Source organism: Zosterops lateralis (genome assembly GCF_965231275.1).
Source record: "Zosterops lateralis genome assembly, chromosome: 5".
NCBI lineage: Eukaryota > Metazoa > Chordata > Aves > Passeriformes > Zosteropidae > Zosterops > Zosterops lateralis.
This window is the reverse complement of record NC_139766.1, coordinates 45,371,120-45,384,862: the sequence shown is the minus strand read 5'-3', so window position 1 is coordinate 45,384,862 and position 13,743 is coordinate 45,371,120. Positions and strand designations below refer to the sequence as shown.

The 13,743-nt window shown below is 44.4% G+C and overlaps 1 protein-coding gene across 9 annotated transcripts in view; it reads left to right on the top strand.

Annotated features, from left to right (window-relative positions):
- Positions 1–13,743, top strand: part of EPHA5 (EPH receptor A5) — a 221,462-nt gene that overhangs the window by 174,759 nt on the left and 32,960 nt on the right. For 8 of the 9 annotated variants that reach the window (XR_014590209.1, XR_014590210.1, XR_014590211.1 and 5 more), the window contains 2 exons: positions 24–3,111; positions 4,228–4,353. Coding sequence is in view for 1 of the 9 variants with exons in the window: in XM_083862287.1 (XP_083718413.1) it covers positions 24–129 (106 nt within the window). In the remaining 8 variants the exon portion in view is untranslated. Of the gene's footprint in view, positions 1–23; positions 3,754–4,227; positions 4,354–13,743 lie in introns of those variants that run through there. The other variant, XM_083862287.1, reaches the window with a different exon arrangement.

Genomic DNA, 13,743 nt, shown 5'->3' with positions numbered 1-13,743 from the left:
CCAACGTCTGCTTTCTCCCACAGGGATTTGAGGCGTCTGGGAGTGACACTTGTTGGTCACCAGAAGAAGATAATGAACAGCCTTCAAGAGATGAAGGTCCAGTTGGTGAATGGGATGGTGCCGTTGTAACACGGTTTTTAAAGTTGCTTCCTCAAGTGGGTCGGTCCTGCACTTTGTACTCTAGCCCTGAGATTTATTTTGACTAAAAAAAGAAAAACAAGAAAAGATAAAAAGGGAAATTCAGTAGTTTCTATAACTGAAGGACATTGGCCTCTGCTGCAGTGTTTCTAAAGCAGTGTTTGACTAAAGTTTTGCTTTTCTTCCTATTTGTGTCCTCATTTTCATGAAGTCAATGTAAGATGCATGGAACGTGGAAACGAATCTGCTGTACATGAGGTTAACCAGTCTCTTAAGCTTCAGCGGTGATGACAAGCCTTCCACCACATGTTGTCTGTACATGGGAGGTACATTATATATAGCACCTTTATATGCTGAATTACAGCAGCACATGGTAAAGGACTGACTTGAATGGAGGATTTTTGTGGCCATTCATGGACTCCCAGTAGCTGCAGTTTGCTGAAGTATAACTTCGAGTCTTACTTGTCTACAGAAGTGTATTGAAGAGCAATATGATTAGATTATTTCTTGATAGATATTTTGTTTTGTAAATTTAAAGAAAAGAAAAAATGCTGTTACACAGCATTAAGTTATAGAGACTAGCATATAAACATGTCGCTTGCTCCATGGCAAATACAATACAGGGTGTATATTTTGTTTTCCTCCTTCTGTGTTACCAAGTTCTTTTTATTTGCTCTTTGGGGAGGATAATACATGATGAAGATGTATATACTGTACAGTTTGCTATGCATCAGGTACAAGATTGGGGTTCTTTCCTTGGTTTGTTCCTTCTTTCCTCCCTCTTTTACTCACTCTCCCTTTTGTGTTACCCCTCTGCTTTGTATTTTCGCTGCAGTTTGGTTTGATCAACACATAGAGCCTTCAGGAGTTCTAATTATGTATATGAGGTAGAAGAAGTTTGCGTAAATAAAAGATGTTGCCCCCTTTTCCTTTACACCAAGGGTTGAGGTCATCCAGAAGAAGAGGAGTAAAACATCCAGTCCTTGATGGCCTCCAGCAACAACATGATATCAGTTTTTCTGTGTCCTGGCCAAAGATAGCATGGGATTGCCTCTGCACAGGTGCTTTAGCCCAGGAGCAGTGCAGCCATCACCTCTGTTCCTAGAGCCCAGGAGAGAAAGCACAAGATGGTTTTAGCTGTAAGGAAGGAATTTTGTTGTTCCTTTTCTGATGATGTGGGTTAAGTCCTAGGGGACAGTGTAGAAATGAGCCTGTGGCCATCAAGTGTGGAGATTTTTTAGTATTTCTCCCACAGTGGTGGGAGAAATTTATTTTTGGAACTGTACTGTCCCAAGCTGTCTCTCAGCATTCTGTGTTTGCTGTGGACTTGGCCAGTTTGTGACAGAGGGGAGAGAAGAGCAGAGTAGCCCAGGATGGTCATAGCAATGGCATCCTGAGGGCAAGGAGATGCCATTCATCTGGGGCTAGCACATCTCAGATCAGGACTTGGTTGTAGCTGGGGTTCACTGTATCCATTAAAGCCCATGGCTGGTATTTTCAGAGGGATCTGAGGGCAACCCAATCCCCTGGGAATCGCACCAAGAAATATTTTGGGGTTGTCCTCCTCTTCTTATTGTAGATAGGATTAAACAGCATAGTTAATTTGATATTCATAGGTTGGGCTTTTATTGTGTGAAGACTCTAAGAAGGATTTTAAAACAGTTCAGTGGATTGCAAGATTTTGTTGTTTGTGTAAATGTATTGCTTCCTTAAGAGTTTGGATAGCATCTTGTGGCATCCTTGCTTAGCAATAACATCAATAGACAGAGTTGCTGTAGCTCCCTTCATCCCCAGTGCTGCAGAGCCAAGCCCAAAGAGCTCAAACAGCCAAAAGGAGACCTGTGTCCTTCATGTCTTGCAGAAGCAGGTGTTGCAAGGCACCTGAAGCGGTTTCAAAGTCTTTCTTTATTTCCCCCAGCCTTTGGATGAGATTTGATACACAGAATGTCTTTTTTTAAAGAAGGGAGAGGAGGCTGAGTGTTTCTTTCCTTAGCAGCAGGGCTTCGTTTGCTTTCAGCAGCGCTTCTTCAGGCAGTATTTGCCTGTTCTGAAATGGCCCCCTCCACCTCTGCAAGCAACTGCTGAGTTCCTCGGGAATCAGAAGAAACACCAGGGAAAGGAGCCACAGCGAGGTCTAAGAAATCTTGATAGTGTCATTTCTCATCCCGTTGTTTCATTTTGGCAGCCACCGGACCACAAAAGAGGAAGAGGGTATCAAGACATAACAATTTCGGCATGGAAAAGAGATTTGTCATGTAATAAATAAGATTATTAGAGCTGTCAGCAGAACAGTCTTCAGATTATTTGTGCCTCTCTGTCTACAATGCTTGGGAAAATAACGTGTAGGAAGACTGAAACTACTCATTTCGTCGGAGGAATCGTTTGTTTGCCTGCATCCATTGGCAGCACTGAGATGCTATTAGTGAATATGTAGCACTTTCTGCCTGTCATCTCCACTCATTCCTTTCCTTTTGGCTCTGTGGGAGGAGTTCAACTCGGTCTTTTTTTTTCCTGGGCTCTTAAAAGCAAAATCCCCTTTTCATCATTTGTATTGCTGGAATACCCACCAGATGCTGGAGTAACCTTCAAAATGATAAACCAGTGGAAAACAAAACTGTTCTTTAGCCAGACTGCATTTGTAAATAGGGCACTCTCTTCCTCCAATAAATAAATAAATAACCTTTTCTATTTATTTCAAGAGCTGTTCTTGCTACAGATGTCTGTAATAATGGACTTTGTCTCTGGTCTAAAAGTTAAATGTTGTTACAATGTGTAGGATCCAAAGGTTACAGTTTCTATGTCCATGAGCAAATTCCGGAGACAAAGAGGGTTTTCAGTTCCTATCCAAGAACTTCAAGTACGTTGTATGTTGGACATGATTATATGTACTGGAGTGCAGCAGAACAAGAGGACAGCAACTTTTTTGGCAGGTTCTGTTCTTGGAAAGGGCTGTAGGTGAATTTCCTGCCCATGGTAAGTCCAAGCACTTTGCTTTTCCAGCTCACTACTGCTGCAGCTGAGCCAACAGATTCTGTTTTTTCCGGTGTATTTTGCTGATAATTGAGAGGGAGGTATTTCAAAGGATCCAAAAGGTGGAAAGGATTTTTTTATACAGTTTTTCGTTTTGGGAGAAGGACGTGTCCCCACGAATGGCTTCTGTAGACTGACACCCTTTCATTGTGTAGCTACCACTTGGAAAAACTACTTGAGCATTAAAAAGGAAGACTGATATAAAAGGGGAAAAAAACAGTTTAAAATTTTATTTATTCCTCCTATATGTTAATAGTGAGAAGAATAAAATACGAAAGTCTTTTTTTTTGGTCTATTCAGTGTTGAATATAATGTAGAAAGTCCCAATGCTCAAGAAATTGTGACTCCTTGGGCTGCTGTGAACTTGAAATTAGATGTTAAGGCAGATGTAAAATACATCAGTAGCAGTCTTAAGATCAACATTTAATTGCCAATCCTTTATTGTAATTCCTTAGAGCAGGTAGAGCAGGAGCTGGTGCATCCAGCGCTGCCAGAGCTGCAGCCATCTGTCTCAGCTCCTTGCATCAGTGTTCTAACTCACAGGAGACTGTAGCATTGCTGTATTTATTCCTCCCATTTCCCCCTCTTTGGATGCTCTCTGTGCATTTTGTTTGTGTACATGAGGTTTTTTTGTAGTGTAAGATACAAAATTTTCTATTTTTTCATAAAAATAAAAACCTTTGACTAACAGCAACATCCAGTTGTGGATCACACATATGCTTGACCCCTTGACTTTCCACAAAGCATCAGGATTTTCCCCCTTGGAAAGGAAAGAAATTCTCTGTATTTTTCTTTTATAAACACAGATTTGGTGCTACTCTTGTGGTCTCTGAGGGAAAGAGAGGCCTTTGGGATGAATGAGACATGAAGACCCACATGAATGCATCTGGCCTTGTTACAAGCTGTTCCCATTTTTCTCTGGTTTATGGGGAAAATACCCTTTTTTAGTCTAGTTTCTGGGGCAAAGGGCCTGCCAAACCAACTGATCCCCAGATCAGTCCCTCACCACATATCCGTCAGAAATACCATTTTTTTTGTGATTTCTTTTTCCCTCCCAAGATGGGATTTTCTCTGAATTTTTTTGGGAGAGACCCCAGCAAACCCAGCTGGAGCTGCCACCATCACATCCTCTGATCCATGGATTTGGAGGCAACCACATGCTGCAGAGGGGCACCGTAAAGAGAGGTGAGAAAAGCCATAGGTGGGAAAGACTGATCTGGGAAAGGTCTTAATGGAGGTGGTGATGGACAGCCATCATCTTCTTGTTCACTGCTGGAGGACAAAGGGAAGAGGTGCAGATATGGATCCTATTTCTCCTGACATGACAAGAGGCTGTAGCAGATGATGGGCACTGGAACACTCACACGATGGCCAGGAAAGGCATGATAGGCTGGGACAGCAGAGGAATGCTGCCTTCTATATTAAAGGGAGCACAAGGTCAATTGGGTTAGCAAATTGAGGTTGTCAGCATCTTGGATGAAATCTCTCTGGATTGACATGTCAGTCCCCACACAGTGTTTTGTTGTGCTGCTTGAAGTTGTCCACTGCTGGACCTGGATAGTGGCAGATGCTGTAAGGAATCAGAGGGGCTTTGAGGACAGAGGGAAGAACTGTTAATTTCCCCATATAGACAGCATCCTTGATAGCTTTGTGGAGGCAGAGAGCCTACTAAGGGGAAAATACAAACATGGGGAAACTGCCATTAAAAATCAGAGCTGGCTGCAGACTCCATCCACAATGTTCCATCCTAAGTGAGAACTAAGGAATTAGGCAATTTCCATGAGCCTATGTGCTCAGATTGGCTTGGGACCAGCTCTTAAACAAATCTCAAATCAGTGTTTGCCTATTACTTTCCTCTGCTGGGCTCAGAGTAAGAAAAGGCACTTGCACTTCATGTGCACCAGCTAGTAAATTTACCTGCACAGAAAGGTAAGGTGCCTTTACCTTCAAAGTGGGTCCTTAAGCACATGCCTGACTTGTTTTTTAGGTGGTTCTTCTGCACAGCCTCTGTCTGTTCCCTAAATAAACGTGCAGCTGCATCTCCAGTCACAAACACCAGCTCTTGTGAATGCTTAACAAGCTGTGCTCAGAGTAATATTCTCTGCATTGCTCTTGTTTTCAGTAAAACTGAAACCAACTGCAAGGCAAGATGATGGCTGTGCTGGAGACATTGCAGGGCAGCTAAACAGTAACTTGGACTTATTTTCCTATCCAATAATATAAAAATGGGGCTGAGGGGGCTCCGAACCTCTCCCCTCCTTTGCCAACCTGGGAGGGTTCAAGCCTGTAATGCTAGAATCTGCAGAGGATGCTGTGGCCCCAGGGCAGGAGCAGCGGGGAGGCTGCTCCCCATCACCCCATGAAGCCGAGCTGCCATGCAGAAAGCAATGCAAGATTTATGAAGCTGTAGGGAAAAAGAGCAAGGGACTCTTCATGTATTTTTCATGGGCTGAACTGCATAAATAGCATGCAATGCAGAAACTGTGACTGGATACTTACACACACACACACACACAAAAAAAAAAAAAAAAAAAAAAAAAAAAAAAAAAAAAAAAAAAAAAAAACCAGGAAGCAAGCAGAAGGGATGAAAGAATAGATTTATTCAAGTCAACACAGCCTGTTCAAAGTCACCCTCAGGTGCATTAAGAAGCAGCCAAAACAGCACAACCTCATCCCAGAAGAATTCAACTTGGGACACGGACCTCGAGGACTAGAGAAGGGCGCACGTCATTCTGCTTGGTAAAATGACTGGGTGGCAGGAGAGAAACTACCTTATCTAGGGTGCCTCAGATGTGGTGTGGGACTTACGGAGATGCTGGGACAAACTATTGCACCAGCAGGCAGGTCAGTGTAGAAAGTGAATGACACTGGGGCACAGAGAAACAGTTCGGAGTGAGGTAACACTGGAAAAAGAGGACACCACTGGAAAACTCAGTGCAGGGATGAGTGCTGAAAATGTGGTGTTCCCTGTTGCAGTTCCCTCAGCAGATGCATGTGTGCTTTCAAGTGTGCAATTTTAATAATGCATCTGCTGACAGAGCTTAAATGCCATGTACATCTAGACAGGTATCAAAACAGTCCCAGCCTGAGATTGGGTAGGAAATGGGAACCAGAGCAGCATGGTGGTCAGCAAAAAGCTTTGCTCATTTTGCAGCCATGATAGCAGACCAGGGTGTGTTTGCAGTTATTGCATGCCATAGGGTTTCCATGGGAAAAAAGCCTTGGAGAAACAGGTGTGAAGTGTGTGATGCTGACTGAACACACCCGTTGTCTCTATAATACCACTGCCAGTGGGAGTAGCTGGTGCAATTCCTTTGGGAGCCGCTGGGTATTGGTGGCTGCAGGCCCCAACAGTGACCTTTGACAACCCATTAACATATGGCTCATTATTTTCCTCCCAGAAAGTCTTATGAGCCAGCCACAGAGGAGAATGAGGCACACATGTAGGTGATTTTCTTACCCCTTCATTTCCTCACCTGTAGCTGGGGTCAGTTCAGTCACTCCTAACTATAGTAATATTCAGCAAATTGAGTGTAAGAAAAGGAGATGCTTTCTTACACTGGTGTGCTGCTTTCATAACCCATTAACAGCTCTAACCAGGTTTTCTTGACCACAGAGCTCTTCAAGCTCCCCTTTAAATTGCCATCGGATGCATTTGTGCTAGTGAAGATAACTTATTTCTCTGAAAGCTTTTTTTTTAACTACAAAACCAAAAGAAAAATCTTCCAAGCTGAAAAAAAAGGCAGAAAAACTGTGAGATAGGCTGCCTGCCGTTTTCTTGGTTTGCTCCCAGTAAAGACCATATTTATTACAAGAAAATAGAAATCCTATGGATTTCTCTTCTGAGGTCTGTGTTTCAAGCTTGACATTTAAACATGAAACTCCAGGCTCTAAAATTTAATCATTTACTCCTCAAGAAATACGGTGTGTGGAGCCGCTGTGAAAAAGGGCATGCAAGGTGAAAATATTTCTCTGGAAGAAAAAAAAAGGAAGGTAGGGAAATTATATATTCATTGAGAAAGAAAGGGAAAAAAAAAAAAAAAAAAAAGAAAAAAAAAAAAGAGTGTTTTAGTGTTTTCAGCCAAGCAGGGGGGAATAGATGGAGATCATCAAGGTGTGGCACTGTGAAAGATTTGGCCTTCATTAGTGTTCCTGTCCCAGGATGAATTAATGACCTGGCCAGGAGAGGAGGGAGGCAGTGCTAGGGTGCCTGCAAAAGGGACGAGTGTTCTCAGTAGTGCTAAAATCCCCCAAGTTCCATCCCACTGGGCAGTCACCAGCCATCAAAGCAGGGAAGGGTGGATTGAATGGATTGGATAAAGTGGCTGGGAATGTGCATTTGGCAAGAAATAAAGAGAAATCAGATGGAGTGGAGCCACGGGCATGGCTTTCATCCTGGCTTGGCCATTGCTTTTGGACTTGAAAGTCACTCACAGACCTAAAGGTCAATCCGTGGTGCCCAGATGGGAAAAGAGTATGTTTATTTGGCTTGGAAACAACGGCCCTTTTGGGGGGGTTTTAGTATTTTGGAGTGGAAACCCAGGGTTTCACAGCCAGAGTTTGTAAGCAGCTGAGTGCACACTGAGCTCTATACAGGGACTGGCTTGCTCAGCAGCTGCCAAAGCCTGGGTTTAGGTAACTTAAGGTCTTGAACATGCCCATGTGAGTCCTTCCCTTGGCCCAGGAAGGAGAAAGGGAGCAGTGGTCCCTTCATCCCTTTGAAACCCAAGGTTCAGAGAACAGGGCAGTCAGTACAGCCAAAATCTTTTTGTAACAACGACTACATGTATCCCAGAGAAAACAATCAAATAAAATTAACAAATAAAATAATTGTAAATATTCTGTGTAGGGAAAGGCTGTTGGCTCTGGCAGAGGCAAAGTTGGGTGAGTGCTAGAGGTGCAGTGTCCCAAATCAACATGAATAGTTGCTTCAGGGCACAGAAACCGGTCCTGCAAAAACTTCACTCTTCTCCCATCCCTGTGAGCTGTGCTTCATTGCCTCCCAATTTATGCAGCAGCCAAAGAGACTCTGAATCCTTGGCCCCTGCATTTGCATCTCCTGCAGCCAGGGTCAAGGCCCTCGTGTACCCATCCCTCCCTAGAACCCCGAATTTGTGTGATTGCTTCATCAGGGAAGGCAATTAGCATCCAAGTGCTGCCGTTAGCATAATCAGAAAGACAAAAGGCTGACAGCAATAGCTGCAAAGCCAGGGCCCTGGTCAGAAATTTAATGGAGAAATAAATTATGGGAAGAGAGCGCATTCAGATCCAGACGTGGGCTGCAGAGGGTAGAGGGCAGAAAAGAACCCTGCCTCCTGCTAGTTTATCATCCACGCTCCAGAGATCCTCATGGCTGTAACTGATAAGCAGCAGATAAACAGTTCGGCTTCTTCAGGAACAGAAGCATTCCTGTCATGAGTGGCTGAGACCCCCAGGTACCAGCCAGGGATACTGTGAGTCCTCTTGGCACCACATCCTAGTTCTTTAAAGCAGATATTTCCCTTTAAAATCTCAGCCTATTTCAAAGGCCTTTTATTTATGTCTTTGTGATAGAGGGGATTTAAGTGCCCCAGGTTTTCACAAGTCACAGTCTAGGGACAGTCACATCCCAATACTCCTGAAAAGGGGGAAAAAACCAAAACAGATAAAACTTGATCACTGGAAGCAGGCTTGGGTGTAAAAATAAGGCTTAAAAAAGCTAGATAAGTATCACAGTGATCCCAGTAAATTTGGAAAGCCTGAGTACAGCTTGGGAAGGAAAGTACCCAGTTGTGCCTCTTTCTGTGCAGCCACATTGCACTCCCCATGAGCCAAAAGAAAAAAGCAAACAGACAAACAAAAACAGGCAAAAAAAAAAAAAAAAAAAAAAAAAAAAAAAAAAAAAAAAAAAAAAAAGGGAAAAGCCAGCAAGGTGAAATGCCTCCATCAGTAATGGCTTTGTATGGGCATCTGGTCCCCGAAGATGGCACTGTTATCTCAGTGTAAGCTCTTTTTTCAATATTATTCACCTATTCAAGGAGAGGAGAGATCTTATTGTCTAAAAGAGAGATGAAAACAAAGGTCGCTGTGCTCCAGGTTATTTTTTACATTGCAGAAACATCTGACTGATGAAGGGGTGACTTTGTTGGAGCTGATAAATCAGGAGTCAAATGAAAGAATGGGGTTTTTTGTTTCCTCAGCCCTGTGATTTGATTTGATTGGAATTACCTGCATTAGAATCTGACCCGTGGCAAAGCCCTTTTACATTCACCAGAAGGCAGTGCAAATTTCCCAGCTTTGAGATGTGACAGCATGAAGGGAGGTTATAAAAATATATGAGAATATTTTCTTAAAATATATAAAATATATGTGTAATAAACCCTAAAAAATGTAAAAGCCTTTATCAAACCAAATTTAATGCTCTAGAAATATGATCTTGTGCTTCCCCCAGAAAAGAGAAAGCTACAGAATCATTCCAGATGGGCCACACTGAGGACTTTTATTTGTGTGTGTGTCTGAGGGATGCAGAAAGGGAACCAAACTTGTGCTAATAAGCAGCTACTCAATATGCTTTGATGAGTGAATGTATTCAGAGTCTATAGAGAGTAAAGTGTGCTGCAGTGAGAATGGGAGATGATTCCTCTCATATGAATTTGCCTAAGTACAGAATAAATACCTATTTTTTTTTCCTGCTTTCCCCCTTTTTCTAAAGCCCAGCTGTCTGTTAATGCATATAATGATGGTCCCTCCAGGGACCAAGCCTGAATTCCCATTCATATGCAAAAAATCGTGAGTGAGAAACTTTAGGTTTGGCCCAAACAACAGTGTGCACTTCTCCCAGTGAAGGAAATTCCAGCTTGCCATATTTTTCCTGCTCAGTGCATGCCAGATGTCTAACAGAAAAAGGGGGATGGTTGTTCCTGTGTATGGAGCCAGAGCTGGCAACAAGGAAAGGATGCTTTTGGCACATCCCTAACACGCCGCCTGCCCACGGGAGCAAGGGAAAGCCAGGGGGGAAATTGTTTTGCTCATATGGCCGCGTTTGTGTCGAACAACAAACCTCTGCTGAGGGTCTTGTGCTGATCCTGTGAAAGGCAATGGCTGTGTCAAAACAGGACGCATTTAGGGAGAGAGAGGGGGAAAACAAAGGTCTGAATATGACAGCAAAGGGGCTGAGGCAACTGGGAAAAAAACAGGTATTTGTGCAAAACCAGCTCCTGAGTACTGTTTTTCAAGGGGGCTGCTCAGTGCTTGCATGCTGGTCAGCACTGCCTCCCTGAAGCCCTGCCTTAAGCTGCCCTCCAAGAGCCTGCCAGTTGCTCGTATTATGGAAAAGAGAGGCTTAGAAAGCTGCTTTTAGGCTTCACCAAAGCATTTTGCTTTTAAAGGAGGCCTCTGGCATGGCAAGAGAGACCACACTGAGCAGAAAGACCAAAGCAATGCTTGGCAGTGCAGTTTTGCTGGAGGCAAAGCATTAGAGCAAGTGCTGAGGCTCATCCCTGGGTGATGGGGAATGATCTCATTTTGGGGAGAAATAGCTGGATTGTTACTGGAAAACAAAAACCTCAGAATATTCCTCCTTTAGGAGGCTCAGGCATCACTATGGGATTATTGTGGGGGGCTGTGTGGGTCATATGTGACAGGCAAGTCATTTTTCATGCTGGATGCCTGCTCTGGGATCATGTGCTTTGGAGAGTAGAAGCAATCTAGGATGAAGGTAGTCAAATTCATGGGGTTTTTCTCTTTACCCAATAAAAAGAGTCAGGAGAATATTCCTTTCCCCTGTCTCAAGATGAATCATAGATTCATGGCAGTGAGGCAGTGGTGGTCTGTCAGGAGCCTGGAGGATTAGGGCTGGCTGGGGGGCTGTGCTGAGCTTCACAGCTGGTGCAGGTGCATTTCCAGCCGTAAAAGTAGAAACAGTCCCAGTGGAAACATTCAGCTGCAGTAAGAGTAGACAGAAATCTATTATCCTTGTGAATGCAATGTCAATATTTACAGAGAGAGGTCAAAGAAGAGAGCTCTGCTCAGGAAATGTCAGCTCTGGAGAAGAAGGAGGCATTAGCAACATTTGCATTTGTGCTGGAGCAATCCCTGCAAATCCCTCCAAATTCAGGAATATTCAGGAGGTTTTTGGCTTCCAGCCCTATTCACCCCACCTTTTTGTACCATTGCATCACCTGCTGCAGCGGTTTAGGGCACATCTGCAATGCCTGGAAGCAATGCTGGATGCTTCCTCCTCCTTGGGGGTTACCAGCAGGAGTGTGAGTGGTGATCCAGTCATGGTGGCTGCAGAGACAGCTTTCCTCATCTGCCATTAGAAGGCTTCTTTAGAGGGAGGCAGACAAGTGGAACAGAAAAATGGCACAGAGTGAAGAACACAGGGTCCAAAAAAATCATTCAGACTGATCCAGGTTGGTACCTGCAGCTAAGAACCCACCAAGTGAGACAGGATGATGGATTTAGATTAAGAATCTCAGAATATTTTTCTGCAAGCTTTTTGCTTACAGTGGAAAATACTCAAAATGGGCTTAATCCCCCTTGCTCAGTAGTATTAGCACGGGGGTGCTACTGGTGTTGCTGGTAACACAGGAATTGCTGGGCCTTCTTAAATACAAACCAAAGAGGCTTTGTGTGAGCATTGAAGGGGCAGGCAGAAGAAGCACAAGCAAGAACACAGCCTCATAAAGCTTTTTGTCAGCATATGCAGTTGCTGCCCACAGATGTTGTCCATGGGAATGACAGGAACCCCAGGTGATGCTTCCAGATGTGAGAGGAGAGGGAAGCATTACCACCCCACAGAGCAGGTATCCAGCCTTGTGGCTGCTGGGGGGATTGGGCGCTTCCCCATAAAAGAATTTTTTCCACTAGAGAAGTAGGCTTGAGACATCCCAGAAAAGCTGAAAACTCCCATGCATTTCCCAAGTAGAAAAATGCCTCTTTCTGAAGACTTCAATTCCTTCCTCGATCTTTGGGCTGAGATTTTGCCCGTAACTCTGTTTATGCTCAATGAAAACTTCAGGGCCTGGTAGCCTGTGAGAATGTGGAATGTGCCGAGTTCTGGTTTTCACTGGTATTAACATGTACATGGCCAAACAGATGGGAAACCACCGGCTGAGACAGAGCCAGTGATGTAAATAAACATCAGAAACCTCTCACTGCTTGCTTAGGCACTGGTTGCTTTGCCTACATTGGACTGGGCCCAGAGGCAGGAGACCTGGAGAGCTGAGGAAGTTGAAAGTGGGAATTTTCCTGCCACAGCACTGACTTCAGAAAACAAGGCAGCCCTGTGAGCTGCAGAGCATCCCATACCTCTGTCCTGTGTGCCTGGGGTGGCAAAAGACAACTCTGTTAGCATAGAGAAAGCAATTTTGAGCTTTCCAGCTCCCTTCAGATTAAATGTTATTGCATTTGGGTGAGATATTTTGGAGCTGCTTCTCTGCTGTCCATTTCACTCCGAACAGTTTAATTAAAAATCCAGAAGTCCTGGCAGGTTTATGCTGCTTGGTATTTAGAACCAGATGATATGGATTTATTCTGCATAGGATCTTGTGATTTGCTCTGTCTGCAGTGTCAGACAGTTGGAATTGAGTTGATATTGTTATAAATGCAATGGCAAAAATCGGATTAATAAAGAAACAATTTATTAGAAAAACAATCCCAATCACCGATAAAGAGAGAAACCACAAATAGGATTTGCAGCGCAGCGCCGGGTGGATGAGAGGTCCACACCCTAAGGTACAGATTTTCCCAAATCCACACGGAGCGGATTGCAGCCCGGGGTTTTATAGGGTTTTTCGTGTCCTGAGGCAAAACAGGTGTGGGGAATAGTCCAGCAAATAGTCCAAATGCATCTTTGGATGGGTTTCCCGGATTTTTCCGATGTGTAGTCTCCGTCGAAGAATTCCCCTTCGTTCGGGGAGGAATTTCTCTGTCTGGGTATGATGCCAATTCTTATCTGGGTCGGCCAGTGTCTTTGTTCATCCTGATGGCTCCTGTCCTGCTCTTTGTCTCAGGCTGGGAAGCGGCAGCCGGCCAGCTTGAGAGGAATTTTTCTACAGACTACACCTTTTCACATTTTTATATTAACACCAATCTAACATATATTTCTATATTTTTCATCACGAATTTTTACCCCAATGTCACATTTATCACAATATTAATACTGATTAGGACAAATAATGCTGTGTTCCTACCCCCTGACCATGGGGAAGGACATCACCTTGGGCACGCACATGTGTGTGCCACAGAGATTCCCTGCAGCCAACAAAACATCATAGGTGGGGCCGGCCCCGGCAAACTGGGACAAACTGGGACAAACCGGGGCCGTCTCCTCCCTTCTCCCCCTGCTGTGCCCGCCGGGATTCTCAGGACTGCTGGTCATGGGATGGTGCTGCCTCTGCAGCCACTGCGTGGCGCCGTGCGTGGATTTTCAGTCACACCCTGGGGAGAAATGGGACTTTCCCAGGGTCTCATCCCTGTTCTTCTCCCGCCCCTCCTGCATGTGGATGCACGGCACGAGGGAGGTGCTGCCAGAAGCACTGGTAAGGGGCCAGGAAGAGCTCTCCGTGCTCAGGAAGCAGCAGGGTGTGGAGG